The 23,221-nt window shown below is 43.5% G+C and overlaps 1 protein-coding gene across 2 annotated transcripts in view; it reads right to left on the bottom strand.

Annotated features, from left to right (window-relative positions):
• The window catches only part of FAM151B (family with sequence similarity 151 member B), a 55,031-nt gene extending 34,059 nt beyond the window's left edge, over positions 1-20,972 (bottom strand). For both annotated transcript variants that reach the window (XM_030192305.1, XM_030192306.1), the window contains exons 1-3: positions 20,917-20,972; positions 15,685-15,810; positions 6,172-6,334 (exon numbers count right to left, since the gene is read on the bottom strand). In XM_030192305.1, coding sequence (XP_030048165.1) covers positions 6,172-6,334; positions 15,685-15,810; positions 20,917-20,932 — 305 coding nt within the window. In that variant the 5' untranslated portion in view covers positions 20,933-20,972. The remainder of the gene's footprint in view (positions 1-6,171; positions 6,335-15,684; positions 15,811-20,916) is intronic.
• Positions 20,973-23,221: the final 2,249 nt, after the last annotated feature.

Genomic DNA, 23,221 nt, shown 5'->3' with positions numbered 1-23,221 from the left:
TATGGGCTTTCTCAATGTTAAATGGTGGGGGAAAAACTGCAATTTTAACATTAAGCTTTGCAAATAACTGTTTAATATATTTGCTCCCTTATAACAGTAAGAGCCAGGTCCAGGTCCTGGAGCCCCCTGGTGGTGGTGGTGGTGGTGGTGGTGTGGTGGTGGGGGAATTGGTTTTATAGTTGAGAGAAGAAGGTTGCATCTTCTCTCTAAGTGAAAACTCAGACTTGAATCTAATGAAAAATCCATGGAAGAACATAAAGACAGCACTCCACGGACAATTCCCAAACCAACATGAAAGAGCTTAAGATATTCTGCCTAGAATACTGGGCAAAAGTTAAATCATCCACTGTGCAAAATTGGTAGACACTTATCTTAAATTATTCATGTTTATTGCTCCAAAGGGGTTTCTACCAAGTACAACTGTAAGACGTAGGGACTTCCTCAGGAAAGGAAGTTTTAAATAATGATATGAAAGAAAATGGCAAAATAATTGATATTGAAAACAAAAAGATCTTATTGGACACAATTTCAGCAAAAAAACTTTCACCGTAATAGCAATAGTGAGCTGAATATTTTTGAACACTTAATCATTATACTATATACAATGCAGTAACCATTCTATTGATCCTACTTATCTTTGTCTTTTTTATTTTCTCTTTTTTCTATATTAAACTCAAAGCGGAGAAAAAGACCTCATCAGTCCTTGCATAGCGTTACTGTGCTGAATGTGCTCAAATGCCAGCGTTCCTTGGACTCCGTTATAATCCTCGGTTTTAAAAAACTCCGCTTCTATATAGTGGATTATGAATATAATAATCAATAATAGTCAATCGTGATATTTCTTTCCTCTGAAATCTAATGTTGTAAAGAATTCTTAATGTTACTTAGCTTTTAACCTTGATATATCAGGAAATGAGGAAAATTTATTTTCACAAGTCATATAAGGGCCTATCTAATAAGCTGTATTAACAACAAATCTGTTATTTAACATGCATTAAAAACATATTACTACTACTACTTATCACTTCTATAGCGCTACAAGGCATACGCAGCGCTGTACATATTAACAAGTATTATTGGCTATACTCTGAGGAATTATGGAAAAGCAATCTCCCCCCCTCCCCCAGGAGTCTTTCCCTATGAGGAAAGGCTAAAGCAGCTAGGGCTCTTCAGCTTGGAGAAAAGATGGGGTGGGGAGATATGATAAAAGTCTATAAAGTAATGAGTGGAGTGAAATGGGTAGACATGAAGCATCTGTTTACTTTTTCCAAAAATACTGGGACTAGGGAGCATGAAATTAAACTACAAAGTAGTAAATTTAAAATGAATTGGAGAAAATTTTCCTTAACTCAACGTGTAATTAAACTCTGGAATTCATTCCCAATGAATGTGGTAAAGGTGGTTAGCTTAGTGGAGTTTAAAAAAAGGTTAGGATGGCTTCCTAAAGGAACGGTCCATAGACCATTATTAAAATGGACTTCGGGAAAATCTACTGCTTATTTCTGGGATAAGCAGCATAAAATGTTTTGTACTTTTGTGGGATCTTGCCAGGTATTTGTGACCTGGATTGGCCACTGTTGGAAACAGGATGCTGGGCTTGTTGGACCTTTGGTCTGTCCCAGTATGGCAATACCTATGTACTTATGTGTCCCTCTTCCTATGTACCATCCACATAACTGCCCAAGGAGTCCAAATTTTTGAAAGGGAAATTTTAGTACATGCCCCAGCCCTGCCCCACTCTGTCCTGTCTCCACCTAATCTACCTCATGGTTCCATCCCTTCGCACACCTTAATTCCATGGCCATTCTAGAAAATATTTTATTTACACCAGTGACAGCAGGGATGGTAAGAGGAAATGTTTCAGTTCACTCTATTACACCCCATATCCAGCATCTATTCCCCCCAGGGACATAACCGCGAAGGGGGACTTGCCCCCTTCCCACTTTGAGTGTAAGCCCACCCCAAAATTTTGGCACTAGTTGAATAGCTGAAGAGTTCCTCTGCATGAGTCCCATACCGTGCTACTTGAGCAGTGCAGCAGTTGGCAGAGTGCTTCCTGCATATGCTTAGTTCAGGCACTTGAAAATGGAAAATAAGATGATATCTTTTTATTGGACTAGTCTAATACCTTTTTTAATTAGCTTTCAGAGGCCAAAACCTCCTACTTCAGGTCAGGACAGTATACTGATGTTATGGTATCCTCTTCTGACCTGAGGAAGGAAGTGTTGGTCTCTGAAGGCTAATCAAAAATGTATTAAAATCAGTCCAATATAAAGGTATCACCATATTTTCTATTTTGTTTTATTTGCATTTACAGTGGGGGAAATAAGTATTTGATCCCTCGCTGATTTTGTAAGTTTGCCCACTGACAAAGACATGAGCAGCCCATAATTGAAGGGTAGGTTATTGGTAACAGTGAGAGATAGCACATCACAAATTAAATCCGGAAAATCACATTGTGGAAAGTATATGAATTTATTTGCATTCTGCAGAGGGAAATAAGTATTTAATCCCTCTGGCAAACAAGACCTAATACTTGGTGGCAAAACCCTTGTTGGCAAGCACAGCGGTCAGACGTCTTCTGTAGTTGATGATGAGGTTTGCACACATGTCAGGAGGAATTTTGGTCCACTCCTCTTTGCAGATCATCTCTAAATCAGTAAGAGTTCTGGGCTGTCGCTTGGCAACTCGCAGCTTCAGCTCCCTCCATAAGTTTTCAATGGGATTAAGGTCTGGTGACTGGCTAGGCCACTCCATGACCCTAATGTGCTTCTTCCTGAGCCACTCCTTTGTTGCCTTGGCTGTATGTTTTGGGTCATTGTCGTGCTGGAAGACCCAGCCACGACCCATTTTTAAGGCCCTGGCGGAGGGAAGGAGGTTGTCACTCAGAATTGTACGGTACATGGCCCCATCCAGTCTCCCATTGATGCGGTGAAGTAGTCCTGTGCCCTTAGCAGAGAAACACCCCCAAAACATAACATTTCCACCTTCATGCTTGACAGTGGGGACGGTGTTCTTTGGGTCATAGGCAGCATTTCTCTTCCTCCAAACACGGCGAGTTGAGTTCATGCCAAAGAGCTCAATTTTTGTCTCATCTGACCACAGCACCTTCTCCCAATCACTCTCGGCATCATCCAGGTGTTCACTGGCAAACTTCAGACGGGCCATCACATGTGCCTTCCGGAGCAGGGGGACCTTGCGGGCACTGCAGGATTGCAATCCGTTATGTCGTAATGTGTTACCAATGGTTTTCGTGGTGACAGTGGTCCCAGCTGCCTTGAGATCATTGACAAGTTCCCCCCTTGTAGTTGTAGGCTGATTTCTAACCTTCCTCATGATCAAGGATACCCCACGAGGTGAGATTTTGCGTGGAGCCCCAGATCTTTGTCGATTGACAGTCATTTTGTACTTCTTCCATTTTCTTACTATGGCACCAACAGTTGTCTCCTTCTCGCCCAGCGTCTTACTGATGGTTTTGTAGCCCATTCCAGCCTTGTGCAGGTGTATGATCTTGTCCCTGACATCCTTAGACAGCTCCTTGCTCTTGGCCATTTTGTAGAGGTTAGAGTCTGACTGATTCACTGAGTCTGTGGACAGGTGTCTTTCATACAGGTGACCATTGCCGACAGCTGTCTGTCATGCAGGTAACGAGTTGATTTGGAGCATCTACCTGGTCTGTAGGGGCCAGATCTCTTACTGGTTGGTGGGGGATCAAATACTTATTTCCCTCTGCAGAATGCAAATAAATTCATATACTTTCCACAATGTGATTTTCCGGATTTAATTTGTGATGTGCTATCTCTCACTGTTACCAATAACCTACCCTTCAATTATGGGCTGCTCATGTCTTTGTCAGTGGGCAAACTTACAAAATCAGCAAGGGATCAAATACTTATTTCCCCCACTGTATTAACCTTTATTACCACAGCTACCACATTACTTTATCTTAAATTAAAAATACAATTATTTTCTATATTTTTGTTGTCTGGCCATTTATTTTTTCTAATTGTGTTCGTCCCAGTCTCTTGATTCTGCTTTCCGTCGTCTTCTCTTAACTCTCTTGCCAGGGTTTCCTGCCCATTTATAATTTTTCTCTCTTTTTTCTTTGTTTTCTTCAATTTATTTTTCTGCCTCTGTCCAGATTTAATTCATTCTTATTATCCAGTCTTTCATTTCCCTCTTTTTACTTCATCTATCCATGGCTTTTCATCTTTTCCTCACCCTTCTTCTCCCCATACCCCTTCCTCTTATTCTAACTCTATCCTCTCTTCCCCTTTCCATCCAGCATCTTCCTTCTTTCTCTCCCCATCCTTCCTGTGTCTCCCCTCTTTCTCTCACTACCCTTCCATCCAGCATCTTCCCTATTCTTCTATCCAGCATATTCCCTCTTTCTCTCCCCATCCTTCCATCCGTCTTCCCTCTTTCTCTCCTCTTCCTTCCATCCAATGTTTACCCTCTCCTGATCTTTCCATCCAGTCTCTCTCTCTCCTGATCCTTCCATCCAGTGTCCCTGTTTCTGTCCCCTTCCTTCCATCCATCATGTTCCCTTTCTCCCTATCCTTCCACTGTCTCTCCTGTTTCTCTCCCTACCCTTCCTTCCAGCGTCTTCCCTCTTTCTTCTCCCATCCTTCCAGCATCTTCCCTCTTTCTCTCCCTCTTTTCATCCAGCATCCCCCCTCTTTCTCCATCTGTCTAGCCAGGATCCCCCCCTTTCTCCCCATCCTTCTCCCCAGCAGATTCTCTCTCTCTCAGCCCTTTTCCGTGTCCCCTCTATCTCTCCCCATCTTTTTACTTCTCTCTCTCTCTGTACCCCTCTTCCATCCAGCATCTCTACTCTATCATTTCCTCCCCTCTGCTCTCTCCATTCAGCAACTCCTGCTTCCCGCTCCCCCTTCCACTCAGTATCTGTTTCCTGGCTGCTGCTGCTGCTTCTTGGCTGCGACAAAAAAAAAACAACAAACCCAAACAAACAAAAAAAGCAAGCATGGGGCCGCAGCAGACTTCAGGCATGCGCTGTTGGCTCTGCCGGTCCTTTGCCCCTGCCATCAACTTTCCATTCCAGAAGCAGAGAGAGGACTAGCAGAGCCAACAGCGCATGCCTGATGGCTGCTGCAGTCCCATGCTTGCTTTTTTGGCTGTGTTGCCGTCACTGCTGCTCATCGGGATAAGCAGCAGTGGTGGTGGCAGTGTGGGCAGAGGCGTGGCAGTGTAGGGAAAAAGCAATCACCTGACCCAGTTTCTCAGCGGGAGACTTTCCCACTTTGGCAGGAGGGCAGGAGATGACCTGCCAAAGCAGGAGTCTCCTACTGAATGCAGGAGACTTGGCAGGTCTGCATCCAACATCCCTTTCCCCCATTTTCTTATAAGGGTCCTGCTCAGGCCTCCTCCCCTTCCCCCTCCTCCTCCAAACAATAGGCACCCTTCCCTCTTCCCCATCCATCTCTCTGCCCCCTTTCCCCTATCAAGTCCTCTCCTTTCCCCCCCATCATGTTTCCGTTCCTCCAGGGATTCTCGCCACATTTTTATCTTCCCTCCTCACACTCCCTAGCAGCAACAGCAGATGCTGCTTTCAGGGGTTCTCTAACACAGACAGCAACAGCAGATCCTTGGGATACCCTTGTCCCTACCATCAGGACATCAGCAGTAGGCAAGAAGCGACATTGTCAGTCCGGTGCTGTAATTATATATCCTACTGATAAACATACATGGGGAGAACAATTTCCAAAAGCCATTTACCTGTGTGTGACTACTACTTATACCATATGCAGATAAGACTGTACGTGTTATTCCACAATGCGCAAACTTTTACATATATTTTTGTTTTGATTCGATTAGAACAAAAGGCAACAACAGGTGTAGATCTATTTTCAAAACTACATGGATTGTTTTGACCAGAAAAAGTATGCACAGAGGCAGGTACAAATCTCTGCAGCTCCTTTTTCCTTGGGCAACTTTTGAAGGAACAGCAGCTGCAGACTTTGAACTGCCCCTTTAAAATAAAAGTCGAGTTCAATAACAGAAGCTGAAATACAACATTTCTCTTTGTAAGAAATAGACAGCCCTATCTCCTTTACCGTGCATAGTTTTAACACAAAAGGGGTTTATAGTATGTAAATTGATATCCTGTTTTTATAACAAGAGGCACACTGTGAATGACTAAAAAATAATGACCTCTTAAAATCCAGCTTTATTCCTTTGTTGGTTTTCACCACCTCATTAAGCCACTCCCACAATGTGATGTCACTGTCAGTCTGAGGAGGATGTGCCATGATTGGTTCTTCATTCCCTGACTGCTTGGCACAAATGACATCAGCCTCTATCATATGAGCAGAACCTGTATATATATACAAAGCCAAACATAATTACAATTTCTATGGATCTATTTTTTATCCTTTTCCATCTGTAGTTTTATACATTTATTTTTACATTCATTATTTTTCTAGATGTGCTTGTGTGGAAAGGGTCCAGTAGGGGACCAAGGAAAAGTGGAGAGATTGTATTAGTGGAGTCCAGTAGGAGACCAAGGAGAAGTGGAGAGTTTGTGTCAGTCATATGAAGAAGAATTATTAAATTCTTCTGATGAGATCTGTAACCCTGGAATGAGCCATGAATATTATGCTATCTATAACTGCTGATACAGGACCATAAGAAATCAGACTTTAGGGAAGAAATTACAAAATCTGCTTGTTATACTACTATAATGTTTCTTCCTTATCATGTTGCCCAAGAACCTACTATAATACTAAATGTATATTTTCTAACACATTTCCATTATTCACAATGTATTGTAAGCCACATTGAGCCTGCAAAGAGGTGGGAAAATGTGGGATACAAATGCAATAAATAAATAAATAATGTGTGTGTAGTCTAGCAGTAGTGTACCTCACCGGCATTTGTCAAAAATAATTGATTTTGACAGGTGACATGCCCACTTCTGGGTTTTCAGCCAATCAGAAGCGAGGATATGCTCAATCCACTGCCAATCCCAGCCCCCTTTAATATCATCACCCAAGCCATGCCCACTCCCCGCCCCCTGTGGATGACATCACTGGATACAACACCTTGACCCTGCCCAATCCCTGCCCCTTTTGCACACTCGCCATTTGCCCTGCCTTATTTGCCAAGCCCTACGCAAACCTCACCCTTTTTCTGTATAGCCACACCCCAAACCCTACCTTTTGGTGTCATGGGATGTGAAGTCACAGCTGCACCCCTTTTCAAGATGGCAGCCATCATGTTCCTTCCTGTTTCCACTACTAGACGCCATCTTGGACAGGGTCATGTGACAGGACGTGATACCAAAAAAAAACCTGACACCATCCCCTACAGCCTCGTTGGAATTTATCGTTTATCATTTATTCATTTTACTATACTGTCTCAAATTGTGGTTACAAAACAGAAACGGTTTACATATTAATATAAAAATAGTAATAAAAACATAAAAGAACTCCATCAAGTTGATAGGAAAGCAAACTAAACAGCCATTCATTAAAAGATAAAACACCACTTTTGCTAAACAGCCATTCATAACAACAACATGACTAACATATAAATTTTACTGTATAGTCAATTCTAACTAGTATTGCCATTTTATCACAGATTATTTTCGACTGTCTCCTGGAATAAATACGTTTTCAAAAATTTTCGAAATTTAATGTAAGACTCTTCCAATCTAAGATGTTTTGGGAGACAATTCCAGAGAGAGGGGCCCAAGAAAAAATATGCTGAATTTCTGGTGGACTCCCATCTAGCCTTTTGTGGAGAGGGGATAATCAATCTGTTATCTGTAAGAGAGAATTTAGTTGTGCATGCTCAGCTTACTCTTTTTTCCTCACAGGAAAGAAAATAGCCATTTTTGTTTTCTTTTTCTTATAATTGTTTTCTTTCAAAATTATACCTTGTGCTTACTTTTAAAGCTGTTTTTATTGAACGACAGTCATTTTAGGTTTCAAAACAAAAGAATAAACAGACCGACCTTTTTCTCTTTGCTTTTAGCTTACATAAGAAACAGTGCTCAAATCAGGCTTCCAGACTTCACACAACCAGAACCCTAGCTACCAAAGGCTCATCGAAAACAACCACCAGTGGATCAGCAGAAACATCATTAAATGGATAAAAAGTTTCATCACCACAAGCAGGGGCGTAGCCAGAAAATAGATTTTGGGTGGGCCTAGGCAAGAACTGGGTGGGCACCAAGTGTTCTCCCCCTCCCCCCAAAAAAATATCTCAGCTGGTGAGAAAACGCTTTTTCCACCTTGGCAGTCTGCAGCAGGCATGCGCTGAAAACTTAGCATGTGCAGGTACCGGTAGCGTGGAGACTAGCATTTTTGTTACCATCAGGGGGAAGTCTTCAGCTGGCAGAGCTTGGGATCCCCACCAGCTACCGCTAAACATGTGCTACTGTTGGGTGGGCCTGAGTCCTAAGTGTGGCTACGCCACTGACCACAAGATCCTACCACGTCAAATCAACCACAACAATCTCGTCTGCGTAGTCATCAAAATGTGGAGTTCCCCAAGGATCGCCTCTATCCCCGATCCTCTTCAATCTTATGATGATCCCCTTGGCCAAGACCCTATCTAAACATGGACTAAACCTTCATTTATGCAGATGACGGTTACCATATTCATCCCTTTCCAATCCAACCTAGCAGAAATCTCCGATAAAATAATCACTGGCATGAACATCTTAGCCTCCTGGGCTAACGCTTTTAAGATGAAAATGAATAAGGAAAAAACACAATGCCTAATCCTCTCATCCCAATACTCTACACTCCTCCCAACTACCCTGATTACCCCTGTCTCAATCCCCATATCCGACAATCTAAAAATCCTAGGAGTAACATTAGACAATCACCTAACTCTGGAAACTCACGCAAAAGCCATGACGAAGAAGATGTTCAACATGATGTGGGTGCTGAAACTAGTAAAACCATATCTCCTCCTAAAAACTTTCCGCAATTTGGTACAATCCACTGTACTTACCCATGCTGACTACTGCAACAGCATTTTCAGGCTGTAAGCATAGGCGATCAGTGGCCCAATTGTTTGGGGAGGCTAAAGGGGTGGGGTTAGGGGTGGGGCCATGGGCGGAACTTACCTCCATAATTGTCTGACCACACAGAAAAAAATAAGTAAAAATAAAATAGTCACAAAATACCTTTTATTAAATTTAGATATGTATCATATGTCAAAGAATAAAGTGGTTGCTCAAAGCATATACTAACCACAATCACTCAACTGCAAAACACTATGCACAACTTTGTGCAAAAACATACTCAGAACCTTACTGTACCATAAATAATGTAGACCGTCAACAATATGAAACAAGGGATCATAATATCATAATTCTCATGTACAGCCACAAAACACCCTTTTAGGGTGGATAGTGTTCACAATGAGCTCCTTTTATTAACGACCATATGTAGATCCTTCAAGAGGTACTATGTCATGATTTAGACTCTACACCCTTTCTGATGTTTATTTATTTATTTATTGCATTTGTATCCCACATTTTCCCACCCTTTTGCGGGTTCAGTGTGGCTTACAATATGAGATGAATGATGGAAATACAGTTTGTTACAAATTGGTTATGGATTACATTGTGCAGAGTTATGCGAGACAATTGAGGTGTCATTAAGGATGTAACAATGGAACACAAACATTGAAACGTTGGAAGGAGACAATGGGAGCTTAAAGGGCGATAATAAGGTATAAAGACATATGGTATGCATATTTCTGTGAGTAAAGGTATGAGTGATGTGAGATTACGGGGGATGAGAGTTCAGAAGTGGATGTATGATGCATTAGTGAACAGTGAGTGTGGACTTTATGTGTTTTGGCTCTTTCCGTAAATTTTTTCAAAAAGATGGGTCTTCAATAATCTGCGGAAGGAAGCTTGCTCGTGGATCGTTCTTAAGTTGCGCGGCAGTGTATTCCAAAACTGCGTGCTCATGTGAGAAAAGGTTGACGCGTGTAGCATCTTGTATTTCAAGCCCTTGCAATTGGGGAAGTGGAGGTTGAGGAAGGTTCGGGATGATCTTTTGGTGTTTCTGGGTGGTAAGTCTATTAACTCAGACATGTAGGCTGGGGCTTCGACGTGAATGATTTTGTGGACTAATGTGCATACTTTAAAAGTGACGCGTTCTTTGAGTGGAAGCCAATGCAGTTTCTCTGTTTTGGTTTGGTGCCACCTCAGTAAGGCCAACACACAATCTCTCCACTGCAAAACAATACACACAAACTTCTGCAAAAACACACTCATAACCTTACCAAACCATAACAGCACTAATTCCAAGGACAGGACGAGCTACAACCTTATGTGTGGAAAGGCACTATATAATTACACCGGGCTCTAAAACACCAGTACACAACCTAGTAAAACAAAAAACAAAACAAAAAGGGCTGCAAATACTACACACTAGCAGAATACTGGATCTTGATCACACATGAAAAACACATGACAACAGATATGAAGGCAAAATACTGAACTGGAAAGTTACCTCAAAAAGTCAGACTCAGCATGCAGCAATACTAGAAAAATTGAAACTTACCTGCAAAATATCACAGATACACATTTCCAAAAGCTGACATATTCCAATTAATAAATTCTGAATAAAATACTTTTTTCTACCTTTGTTGTCTGAGCATTTAGTTATTCTATATTTGCTTTGGTCCCATTGTCTTCTGTTTTATGCAGTCTTCTTTCCATTTGATATTTTTTCTCTCACCATGTCCACCATCCTCTTGTGTCCTTATGCCTCCTGTGTACCACTTGTAGCCCTGTCCCTATCCTTCCTCCAGTTTCAGCATCTGCCCTTAATCTACTGCTGTCCCAACCGCTCAGGTAAGGGTTAAATCTCACAGTTCCCTGGGAGTTCAGATCAGCAGGAAGAGAACGCTTGATATAATACCCCAGCAGGGAACTAGAAGCAAAGGAAGACAAGTTCATCCAGGCCTGTTAGTTATCTCAGGCGACAACAAATGCACCAAATAAAAAAAAAACCGACCTCATTAATCAGAACTCGTTGCTTGATAAATCCCATCCTCTTCTCTATAAATTTTAATCAAAAGGAACTTCAATCTGAGTGAAGCTGGGAAACTTTTCGGAAGCAGGGGAATGAGGAACTCACTGTAAAGCATGACAATAGTCAAACAGGCTGTAACACTGGCCCAAAAATAACACAAAAAGAAGCAAGTTAACAATGTAACAGCGCTGCGTAACCCTAGTAGCGCTCTAGAAATGTTAAGTAGTAGTAGTAGTAAGTGCACTCAACTTTCCTATACCCTGTCCGAAGTGAAAAACACAGGGTGGGGGGGTCTGCCCAGAGCTGATGCTTCCTTTCTACAGCAGAATTCCCTGCAGCCAGCAAGATTTTCCATCAGTAATCTTCCGATCCCCCACCCCACTAGCCCCAGAACAACACTCCCCCACCCCCATCCCCACGGTCAAGTCCGAAGCACAGATTGCAGGACACTTTTCTAAGCAGACAAGAGAAAAGCATGTTAGTCATCAAACACTTCCTTGCACAATTAGAAGTTGCAGCAACGGCTCACCTCCACTCCAGCCTGCCTTTCCCTTCTTGCTCAGTGGGGGGTGGGCGGCGACAGAAAAGGTCACAGCTTGGCTGGGGAGGCATAGCCTCCCCAAGCCTCTTATACGGGGCGCCTATGGCTGTAAGGCCCAAATCCTGAAAAAACTCCTGACCGCCCAGAACACGGCAGCCAGACTCATTCTTTGGTAAATCACGATTTTGAAACCGCAACACCTCTTCGTGAAAAACTCCATTGGCTCCCTGTCAACGAACGAATAAACTTCAAAGTCCAATCACTGATTCACAAGATTATCTACGGAGAATCTCCAAGCTACATGAACAACCTAATTGACCTACCAGCTAGAAACGGATCAAAATCCTCTCGAACATATCTCAATCTACACCTTCTCAACTGCAAAGGTCTCAAGTACAAAATGTACTATGCATCCAACTTCTCCGTTATAGGCAGCCAACTCTGGAATGCCTTACCAAGACCCATTCGAACAGTTAGCGACCATCTACCCTTCCGGAAGTTGCTAAAAACTTACCTCTTCAAACAAGCCTACCCAAATGACCAGACTTAACCTATGAACCCACTCTACACCACTCCTACCTCTCCTACCCTTACATCCCCTGCCCATTTCACCTATTCTCAACCTATTTCCTAACAACCACATCATACCTCTACTATTGCTACAGATGTGTGCTTTCTGTGATACTATGTAATTCCATACTATGTAAGCCGCACTGAGCCTGCTACCGAGTGGGAAAGAGCGGGGTATAAATGCAACAAATAAATAAATAAATTGGACCTCGCAACGGTGAGATCAAAAAAGTAATTAACCTGAAACTATATGCAATCTGAGTGAGCGTGCAGAATGGAACAGAACAAAATGGGCCTAGGAGATGGACTCGACCCCAAACAATCTCTGTCTGTCCAAACCAACTGTCTCAAGGCAGTAATGAGAGGTAAATGTGTAGACTGAAGCAGCAGCATAGCCAGATTGTGATGCCAGAGGGAGTAGAGAGGTGCATGTGTGCACTGCATAAGGTGCAACAGATTGCCTGAAAAATAGGTGCTGTCCGAAGTTCATTTAGGGGAGCGGTTGCTGTGTGGAGACCCATACATCAGCACCTCCTGTATAGATGGGAAGTGGTCCTCCCAGCACCGACGTTTCTCAGGGACCAGGGAAACCCTTGGTGCCCCAGAGCTCCTGGCACCAATACGTCGAGAGGGATCAATGCCGATGCTTGGCATCGACGCTCCCTGGTGCCAAAGAGGACAACATTGATTCTTCATGTTGCCTCAGGGTCGGGTCTGACACTGATCGGTCCCGGGGGGACCTGCATAGTGGACGGCATCGAGACAGGTGGAGACCCACTCTTTGCACTGTCACTCCCGAGTCCCAGCATGTAAGGGTCTCGCACCCATATGGCCTGACATACCCGATCTCAATGCAACACCCAATGCCGATGTTGACGCTGAAGACACTGGTGCCGACACCGATGTTGAGGCTTCAGACCTGGCTCCAATCTTTTCTCTCTGAGCATCTCTGGACAACTGTGTTCTCTTCTTCATACGAAGATAGAGAATAGAGTTTGTAGGGGTATGACCAGTCCCCAAACACTATAGACATGAAGAATGGGTGTCTTTGCCAGAGACAGTCCTATTGCACTGAATGCAGCACTTGAAGACACTGGGAACCTTCAATGACATGAAAGGAAAAACAGCCATGGCCAAATCAAACGACTCAATGGTGCTAAAAAGGGCACAGCACCAGGAAGAGGAAAAAACAGACTGCAGATCAGGCCTAAAAGCGGCCTAGTGAGCTGCTTTAAAGAAAACTTTAAAATGAGGCAAAAATAATATGGGGAAGGCATAAAATGAAGAAAACCCCTGAGAGAGGTAATAAAAAACAAAAGGAAGGCACAAAAAAGACCGACAGCCGAACCAGCTGTGAGGGGGCATCCTCTCCTCACTGTGCAAAAAAGACAACTGCTGGTCCCACACTCTCGCGGAGGGCAGGAAGGCACTTACGCATGCATGATGGAGTGCGTCTCACACTCAAAGACCTGTTTTATGCTTGTTATAAGCTCCAGACTGGCAACGTGGACCCGCGTTACCCACATGTGAGAATTATAGGCCTGCTTGTCCTCGGAGAAAAGCCTTTCAATTTTTTTTCACTAGGCGGCTTATAATTAAGTGCAGAAAATAGGTGTCAATGTGTACCATCATTTTCAGCTTTGTTCAGACTTGCACACATGTGTTTCTTACTCACAGCGCTTAGAGACTTGCAGGGGCTTCCTTCCGCTTCGAACTTCAATCAAAACTAGCAGTTTTTAAGGAGAAAATCATAGGAAATCCTCTCTTCAAACACGCCAACGCCAGCTCTGAGCTGATGTTAGGTTTCCAGCAGTAAGGGCAGCTTTGTTTTGTGCACTGTTCTCTGAGCATTGGGGAGGGAACAGGAAATGACCGTTTGACTACATTTAAATACTATTTGCGCTAATCTTTGGCACACACTGTTTCCTGCTCTAGAATCCTCTGAACATTCTGTGCAGATTAATGCCAGCACTAATTGGCTCTAGAGCCAATGTTAGATTCTGAGCATTGGCCCACAGATAGTTTAGACCTTACTGCATTTCTTATTTTGACACAAGTTACTTTATTGGAAAAAAAAAGGATTTTGAAATTGAATTTTTCTAAGAAATCTATTCCTTTTTGTGGCCAGAAGATAAATATATTCCTTTTCTGGAGTTTAAGCCTCATGTTTTGGCCCTGGGAGCCACTTTTTTTTCTTAAAATGGTCTTGTAAATGCCCGATAGCACACAAAGGGAATATATTTGTCTTTTATGACTTAACTCAATTAGAAAAATTTCATTCTGAAAAATCTTCTATTGGATAATTGTAGCCACTTATCTAATTTGTAAGCAATATGATTTAGGCTCAGGAAGTATAAAGGGGGTTCCTAATACAGGGCCTCTTTTACAAAGGATTGCTGGCATTTTTAGAGCATGCTAATATTTACTGCGTGCTAAATATTAGCGACATGCATAGTGTGCCCTAAATATTAGCACACGCTAAAAACACTAGCACGCCTTAGTAAAAGACTCCCCTAGATTGTTTCAGGTATATATTCATTATTTCAGTACTACTTTCTTTTGCTGAAATGTTTCCCGAGGGCCGTTTGTTTTCTCCTCAGTGTGAATTAGTGGATAAAATTTATTACCTTATAAATTGTTTTCCTTTTTTGTCAGTCGTGACTTTTTTAAATGAATGTGTTATTTCATTTTTAAAAAATTTCTAAAACTTAAAAAAACAAAAAACAAAACTTTGGCATTTACTGTGTGATAACTGCAAAATCTTACCACACGTCAGTAAAGAGGGGTCCAAGTATTTTGTGATTTTTGTGTTTTGGCACCTCCTGACTAACATGAGAAATTAAGGGGGACTTAAACAAAGCAGACACATTAAAACGGAACTACCGCTGGTCCAACACTGCCACCGGCGATAATTCCGCCTGGATCGCATGCCATTTCCGGCACTCCGGGAAATTGTTTTCTGTAACATGGCACTAACCCGGCATTAATTGGGCATTGCCACGTGCTGCCCGGTTACCGCCAGGCTACCACGGGAGCCCCATGGCCAAGAGTTATCTTACCACGTGGCCATTTTATTTGGGGGGGGGGGGGGGGACATTTTACCAGCTGCAGTAAAAATGGCCCTGGAGTGCGGGAAAAATGGCTCCTGATGCTACTGCAGGACCCTTTCTCCTGCAGCTTAGTAAAAGGACCCCTAAAATGTTCCAAATCAGGCTTTACTATTACTGCAGTAGAGATGTAACCAGGAGTGGGACTGGGTGGGCCATGGCCTCTCCACTTTGGAATTAAGCCCACACAGTCAGAGGCAGTGGCATCAACAAAGGCCAATGAAAGGACAGGTGTAAACATTTCACACTATCTAATACCCAGCCATGTTAATCTTAGGCCCCACCAACAATTCAGTGCTGGCACATTACTGGGTTGCAGGCATCTCGAGACTGTTCAGCATACATACACTATGAGACAAATACTGGCAGCATATTTCTCCAGCTTCTACAGAAGCTGCAAAACTGAGATCACATTTTCTGATTATAGATCAGGTTATCTCACCTGCCAGTGCTTCTGAAAGTTGTGCCTTGCTGTTAGCCGAATGGTACCATATGATTTCAGCTCCATCTCTTGCTTTAATTTGCTTATTGTTTAGAAAATAGTCCAGAGTATCTTCACTCCAAGGTCCTGCAGGAACAACATATGACTAGGTGATTTTACATTTTTATAAAAAGTGTTAATTGTGATGTATCGATTGAGTTTTGAATATTGTAATGTGAAAACGTTGTTCTATAACTGTTTTATAATCTGCCCAGAATAGGCGTTTGTTCACCAGATTCACAGAATATAAATCATTTAAATAAATACAAAATACTTACAGGGTACTTTTACCAAGCTGCGGGGAAAAAGGACCCTGCGCAAGCGGCAGGGGACTTTTTCCCGCACACCAGGGCCATTTTTTCCGTAGCCAGTAAAAGCCCCCCCCCCCCCCACACACACACAAAAAAATGACTACACAGTGAGATAACTCTTACCGCATGGCCATGCGGCGGGGAGCCCTTACTGCCACCCACTGTGACAACAAGGACTCCCGCGCTAACTCGATGGTAAACAGGCAGCACTCGGCAATGATCGATTATCACTAGGTTAGTGCCATGCAAGCCGTTTCTGGGGTTCTCTTTTTCCCCTGGAAATGGTGCGCGCTCGGGACGCGACAATCACCGGTGGCTGCGTTGGGCCAGCAGTAGTCCCGGAAGAGCAAGCTGTAAGCCCACGTTGGGCTTACCGCCACTCTCTGTAAAAAGGGTCCCTGTGTGACTATATCCAACATGAAATTTTAAATGATCAGTTCAACATGAGTTTAGGAAACTATTCCAATAGATGTTGTGATAATAACCCTGGGTCCCATGCTCCTTCAGCCCTTTGGGCGGTTGCCCACAACGCTCCCAGCTTTGTAATTCCCACAAGTTCATGTCAAGACCATAAAGTGATCTGTTCCGGGTTCCCCCCTTTATTTTAGCCATGTGTTCCAATAATTCCATCAAAAAGAAGAACGCAACACTTCCATAGTCCAACTATTCAAAGCTGGAGGTCCTGTACTGTGCCACCGGGGTATCCAGTTCAACTTCCATTGTTCCCAACAAACTTCTTTCAGTGGTCTGCCCCTCCACTATTGAGGGCTGGCAGCTCCCCTCTCCAACACAGCTCTGCTCTCTGGTGGCCTCCTACAACTGCCTTTGCAGTACCTGGAATTCCTTCAGCAGGCTTCCCATTCCATCTCACTGCCCTCTGCTTCACAATCCGAACTAGGGATGCCTTAGGGTTACCATATGGCTCCAGAAAAAGGAGGACGGATTGAGCCAGCCGGGTTTTACTTCCATTGCTTTCAATGGAAAGCAATTGCGCCAGCCGGGTTTTACTTCCATTGCTTTCAATGGAAAGCAATGGAAGTAAAACCCGGCTGGCTCAATCCGTCCTCCTTTTTCTGGAGCCATATGGTAACCCTACCTTCCCTCATGTACTCCATAAACTCGGGGTGGGAGAGAGTGACCCCTTCCTTTCCCTAAGTCATCTCTGCCCTTCTGGCTCAAGTCTCCCAGCTTTCCCTGCTGATGAGGCATTGCTTTTTCTACCCAGGGGAGCTGCATTTCATCACTGGGGCTCCCCCTGGCTGTCAACCAAAGTAACTACCTTAGAAGGAACCATCCTAATCCTTTCTTCCTGAGGATGTTCCATTTCCCCCCCTCTCCTTTAGATCTAAGGGCAGGAGTTTTATCCTTGAGGGTTGTTTTACTGGGAATCTGCCCTTTAGAGGGGCTTTCTGGGATTGCCTCATCACATACCCCCCCCCCCCCCCCCCCCACACACACACACACTATATTGCGGCTCTCTGACTCTCCTTTATCAGCGTCACAATAGCTTGCAATATACAACAGGGCATCTGCCTGGCCATGTAATTTTCCTGCGCGATGGTCTTCATACTGAGACTGACCCTGCCTGCCACATACTCCTCACCTGAAGCCACTAGCCTTCCCTCTCTCCCAGGGGAAGTTTCTCCCTTTCTTCTTAGAGATAGGATTAACTATAATTAGGGTCCGTTGCAGCCTAATATTTTGATCTGGAATCTTAGGGATGATCCCCTTACACTTCAGCCTAGTATGCTTCCTTAACCTCAGGGGGGCCCTCGTGTATGGATTTCCTACCAGATTTATGTCCCTTATCTTTCCCTGGGGCTATACCCTTCTCCTGGAAGCTTTTTATGACTTTACCTGGGAACTCCCTGTCCTCCTAGTACTAGACATTTATTTATTTGATGCATTTGTATCCCACATTTTCCCACCTATTTGCAGGCTCAATGTGGCTTACAATGAATTGTTATTGGTAGATAATAGATTGGAAGATAACAACTAGTGTTGAATAGAGAGCATGGATGACATAATAGAAATTAGAACAATTAAATTAAACAGGAAATTAAACAAGCAGATATAAGAAAAAAACAGTTCTGATTATAGGTATAGTTGAGATGTGTTACATTTGCAATTGCTGATCTTTGTGGTATGCCTTGTTGAAGAGGTGGGTCTTCAGAGATTTACGAAAGTTAGTTAGCTCATAAATAGTTTTTAAGTTAAGCGGCAATGCGTTCCATAACTGTGTGCTCAGGTAAGAGAAGTTTGACGCATGCGTTAAGTTTGTATTTTAGACCTTTATAGTTGGGGAAGTTGAGATTAAGGAATGTGCGGGATTATCTTTTAGCGTTCCTGGGTGGCAAGTCTACCAGGTCTGACATGTAGGCTGGGGCATCTCCGTGAATGATTTTATGAACTAGTGAGCATACCTTGAACGCGATACGTTAAGTGGAAGCCAGTGTAATTTTTCCCTCAGGGGTTTAGCACTTTCATATTTTGTTTTTCCAAATATGAGTCTGGCTGCAGTGTTCTGGGCAGTTTGAAGTTTCTTTATGATTTGCCCTTTGCAGCCAGCGTAGAGTGCATTGCAGTAATCTAGGTGACTGAGCACTATTGACTGTACAGTGCTGCGCAACCCTGGTAGCGCTTTAGAAATGTTAAATAGGAGTAGTAGTGCCAGGTTGCGAAAGATGGTCCTTGGGAAGAAAGGTCTTACTCTTTTTAGTTTCCACATCGAGTGGAACATCTTCTTGGTTGTATTTTTCACATGACTTTCAAGTGTAAGATTTCGATCAATGGTAACTCCAAGGATTTTCAGGGTGTCTGAAACGGGAAGGGATAAGTTTGGTGTGATTAAGGTGGTGAGTTTGTTCATGTTGTGTTGTGCGGTGAGTATAAGACATTGTGTTTTTTCTGCATCCCTTTGAGGACTAGCTTTTTTATTTCTGCCCAAAATTCCTTCCACTAGAGTGTCTGGTGGGAAACAGACCCTTTTAATTTCTACCACAACTTTCCTTCTCAGGATTTTTCTTTTCCCCTGATAGAGGATTAAGGATTTTCTTTTATCTTTTTTCATCCTCTTTCCTGCTATCAGGCTTGGGGTTTCCACTCCTCCATGACTCTTCCTGAGTTTCATGGACTCCATTCTCCCTGGTTCCCTTCTAAGGTCTACCAGGAGTACCAATTTTCTCACAACCTCCCTTTGGAGGGCACCTTTATCCAATTTACAGAGGCCTCTACACTCTCCTTTCTGGCTCTTAGCGGGGCATTTTACCTCTAATTCTGACATCTCTACCCTTCCATTAAGGCTTTTCTTTTAGTGCCCTTTTCCACTTGACCTCAAGCTTGTCCAAGGTGAGCGCTTAACCTCAATCCCAACTGAGTTAGGTGACCACCTACCTTTGGCTCCTCCAACTCCTCCCAACAAGTTGCTATTGGTATTTTGGCTATCTGCAAGGATTTTTTTGCTCTCTTCCTTGCTCCCTCGGTGTCTTGGGCATCCCTAGCAGAGTTGCAGCTCCTATCTCCCTAAGGCTGCTCCCCATCAAGTCAATGGTTTGGGACTCCTTGTTAATCAGGAAGGGTTTTTAACCTTCCCTCCAAACTCTATCTGGGTCTTTTCCCACTTCTCAGTTATGGCCTCTTGTGCTTGGAGTTGCTGTTAGAAGTTTTGCACCAGAGTCCTTAAACACTCCTGCTCTTGCTCTGCCAATTCCTGACCCTGCATGAGGCTTTCTATCCTACCAGTTAGCTCCCTACACTTGCCTTTCAGTTCCTGATTAATCCTTTCCTGACCTTCTGCCCTTTCCTTCCCTTGGAGTAATTCTAGGGCTAGCCCCCCCCCCCCCCCCCCCCCCCCATAATCTGGGCATATACTTGCTGCAGTTCTTTTATCTGAACCTTACACTTCTGTTTGCCCTGCTGAGGCCCTTGGTCTCTTCCTGGGCCTGTTGTACCTCCGATGTCCAGGTGGCTATTGCCTGGGTGTGTACCTGTTGCAACTTTTCTAGTTGAGCTTCTTGTTCCTGCAGGGCCGGATTTAGACAGGGGTGACTGGGGCAGCTGCACAGGGCTTCATGGCCCAGACATGACGGCACCATAATGTATTCTGTCTCGCTCAACCCCCTTCAGAACACCTCCGCCCCGCTATACCATTTTACCATGATTACCACCAGGTTTATCTTTAACTGCTGAACCAGTGAATCGCCTCACCAGCCCTCTTTTTTTCAAAGGAGGCTCAACAGCAAAGCTGTACCCAGTTACCCTTCAATTCTGAAGCTGTCAATTTTGTTTCTTGAAAACAAATTACATCAGATCTATAGTGCTTCAAGGTCTGTAACATTTTTGCTCGTTTGATAGGCGAGTTGATACCTGAAACACTCCATGAACAAAGTTTTACAGAAGTATTACTCATTGTTTAACAATACAAATAATGACACATTATGTCTTTTGACGTAATCCCATTAGTATGAAGCCACTACTGAGCAGTGTTTAACCAATCCCCGCAGAGGGACCCAATGACCCCCAAACAGCAGAGGCAGAATGCAACAAACACTTGCAATACTGACTCCCAACCTCTATTAAAGGACCCGATCCCTTTTAACAGCCTGTGAAGCACTAGAGCGAATTGTCTGCTGCTGCTGCCAAGCCAGGTCTCATGATGACTCTTATTATAAGATCTCTCTTCTGCTATATGACTTCCTATCACTATAGATATAGCCTATATCTGTAGTGATAGGAAGTCAATCGCATTTGACGGCCCTCATATTTTCACACGCTGATGACGGCGGGACCCTCCCACCCTACCCGTCTGTCATGTCTTCCTCTCCCCTCCCCGTCCGCGATCCGGCATAGGCCCCCTCAATCTCAAACTTCTTCCCTAGCCTACCTTCAAACTCCTGCATGATGTCAGCCAGGCCCCCACCAATTTCCTTGTCTCCGGTGCCCCGCCCCCTCTGACGTAACTCCTCTCTCCCCTCCACGTTCGTGTTCCACCCTGCCAGAGAATAAATGTGTCAGAGGAGGGCGGGGCGCCTGAGCAGGGAAGAAGGTGTACCAGGGCCAATGAGGTTGGAGAAAAAACTTCTTGGTCAGGGGCGTCGGAGAATAAAAACTGCGGGGCGTGTCCGTGTCGTGAGTAGTAATCTAATCTTAAAGACAAACTGGAAGGTAGAATGCGGGGACGGGGAGGGAGTTTGAGAATGAGGGAGAGATGGATTTTGGGTGGGGGAACGGTGTAAAAGCCAGATCTGCGGGATCCCGCTGTATCCGTTTTTTACCTATCGCCTGGATTGGGGCTTTGGGCTTCACAGAAAGAGGAAATGATACCAAACAGGGGTTCGTATGTGAACTGCTGAGTGTCTGCTTCTTCTTCCGATTTGCTTTTCGCTGAACTAGGCTTTGATACCTTGGGACGATTTGGACGTGGTTGAGCCCCTGTGTTGAGGTTGTTCGGTAGCTACCTGAAGGAGGGACACAGGACCCGTCCTTTGAAATCTCTAAGGAGAGAGCTTGTGTCCTGAGCCGCAGGTTGCTAGGACCAGTGTTTTTTTTATTTGTTTGTTAGCAGAGTTTTTCTTGACAGGCTAACAAGCAAAATATGCAGCACATTATGACTCGGCGATTGATAAATGCTCATAAATTTTTTAAAAAATTGTCAGTCATTCCAAATCTGCGCCTAGATTCTAAGAAAACTTGTCAAAGCCTGGCCTAGAGACCAGAGCTATCCATTTGGCTTTCAGGTTACTCTTCCCCCCCCCACCATGGCGGCTTATATCAACAAGCAGGGAGGAGGGACAAGTACCTCTTTCATGTTGGCCAAACTAGTTACCTGGCAGAATACCAGAACAGCAAGATTCCATGCTACCGACCTTGGGGATAAATAGTAGCTTTCCACATGTCTAACTTAATAGCATTTACGGACTCTCCTCCAGAAACATGTCTAAACCTTTTTTTTAAAATGCAGATATGCTAATTATGTTTACCACATCATCCGCAATTATTTCCAGAGTTTAACTATTCATTGAGTGAAAAAATATTTTCTCCTGTTTTAAAGTATTAACCATGTAACTTCATAGAGTGACCTTTTTGTTTTTGTACTTTTTGAAGGAGTAAACAATCAATTCACATACCTGTTCTATTCCACTAAGGATTTTGTAGACCTCTTATCATCATCATATCCTCCCCACTGCTGTCTCTTCTCCAAGTTGAAAAGCTCTAACCACTTTAGCCCTTTTCTCATGAGAAGAGTTTCAGCCCCTTAAGCATTTTGGTTGCCTTTCTTTGAACTTTTTTTTTAATTGCACTATATCTTTGAGATAGGGCTCCCAGAATTGCACACAATACTCAAGGTGAAGTCGTATCACAATATAGAGGAATTATAATATTCTCTTATTTTCTATCCATTTCCTAATAATTTCTAGCATTTCAGGCCACCCCTGCACACAGCAGAAGATTTCAAAGTATTGTACACAAAGACACCTAGATCTTTTTCTTGGGTGTTGACTCCTAATATGGAATCTAGATTGTATTTTCTTTGAGCAGGGGGACCGTCTTTCTTCTATGTTTGTGCAGCGCTACGTACGCTTTGTAGCGCTATAAAAATGCTAAATAGTAGTAGTAGTGGCAAATAACTATGATTTGGATTATTCTTCCAAATGTGCATTACTTTGCATTTGACCACATTAAATTTCAACTGCCACTTGGATGCCCAGTTTTATACGCGTGAAACAATTCTTCCCGAGGGAAACATTTCGCAACCTGATACAATCAATGGTACTAAGCCAGGTAGACTACTGCAATGGAATTTATGCGGGATGCAAAGAACAAACATTAAAGAAACTTCAGACCGCTGAAAACACAGCAGCTTGGCTTATCTTTGGAAAAACGCGATTTGAAAGCGCAAAACCCCTCCGCGAAAACTACACTGGCTCCAAATCAAAGAACGCATAGCTTTCAAAATCTGCACTCTGGTTCACAAAATTATCTACAGTGAAGCCCTTGGATACATGACAGACCTGATCGACCTACCAACTAGAAACACATCCATTTCAACACAAACGTACCGAAATCTGCACTACCCAAGCTGCAAAGGACTCAAATACAAATCAACTTATGCATCCAGTTTCTCCTCCATAAGCACACAACTGTGGACCGCATTACTAAAAGCCGTGAAAGCTACGTATTACCACCTA

The sequence above is a fragment of the Microcaecilia unicolor genome, chromosome 2 (assembly GCF_901765095.1).
Source record: "Microcaecilia unicolor chromosome 2, aMicUni1.1, whole genome shotgun sequence".
Classification (NCBI taxonomy): Eukaryota; Metazoa; Chordata; class Amphibia; order Gymnophiona; family Siphonopidae; genus Microcaecilia; species Microcaecilia unicolor.
The sequence above is the reverse complement of the archived record's forward strand: the minus strand, read 5'-3'. Positions and strand labels throughout refer to the sequence as shown.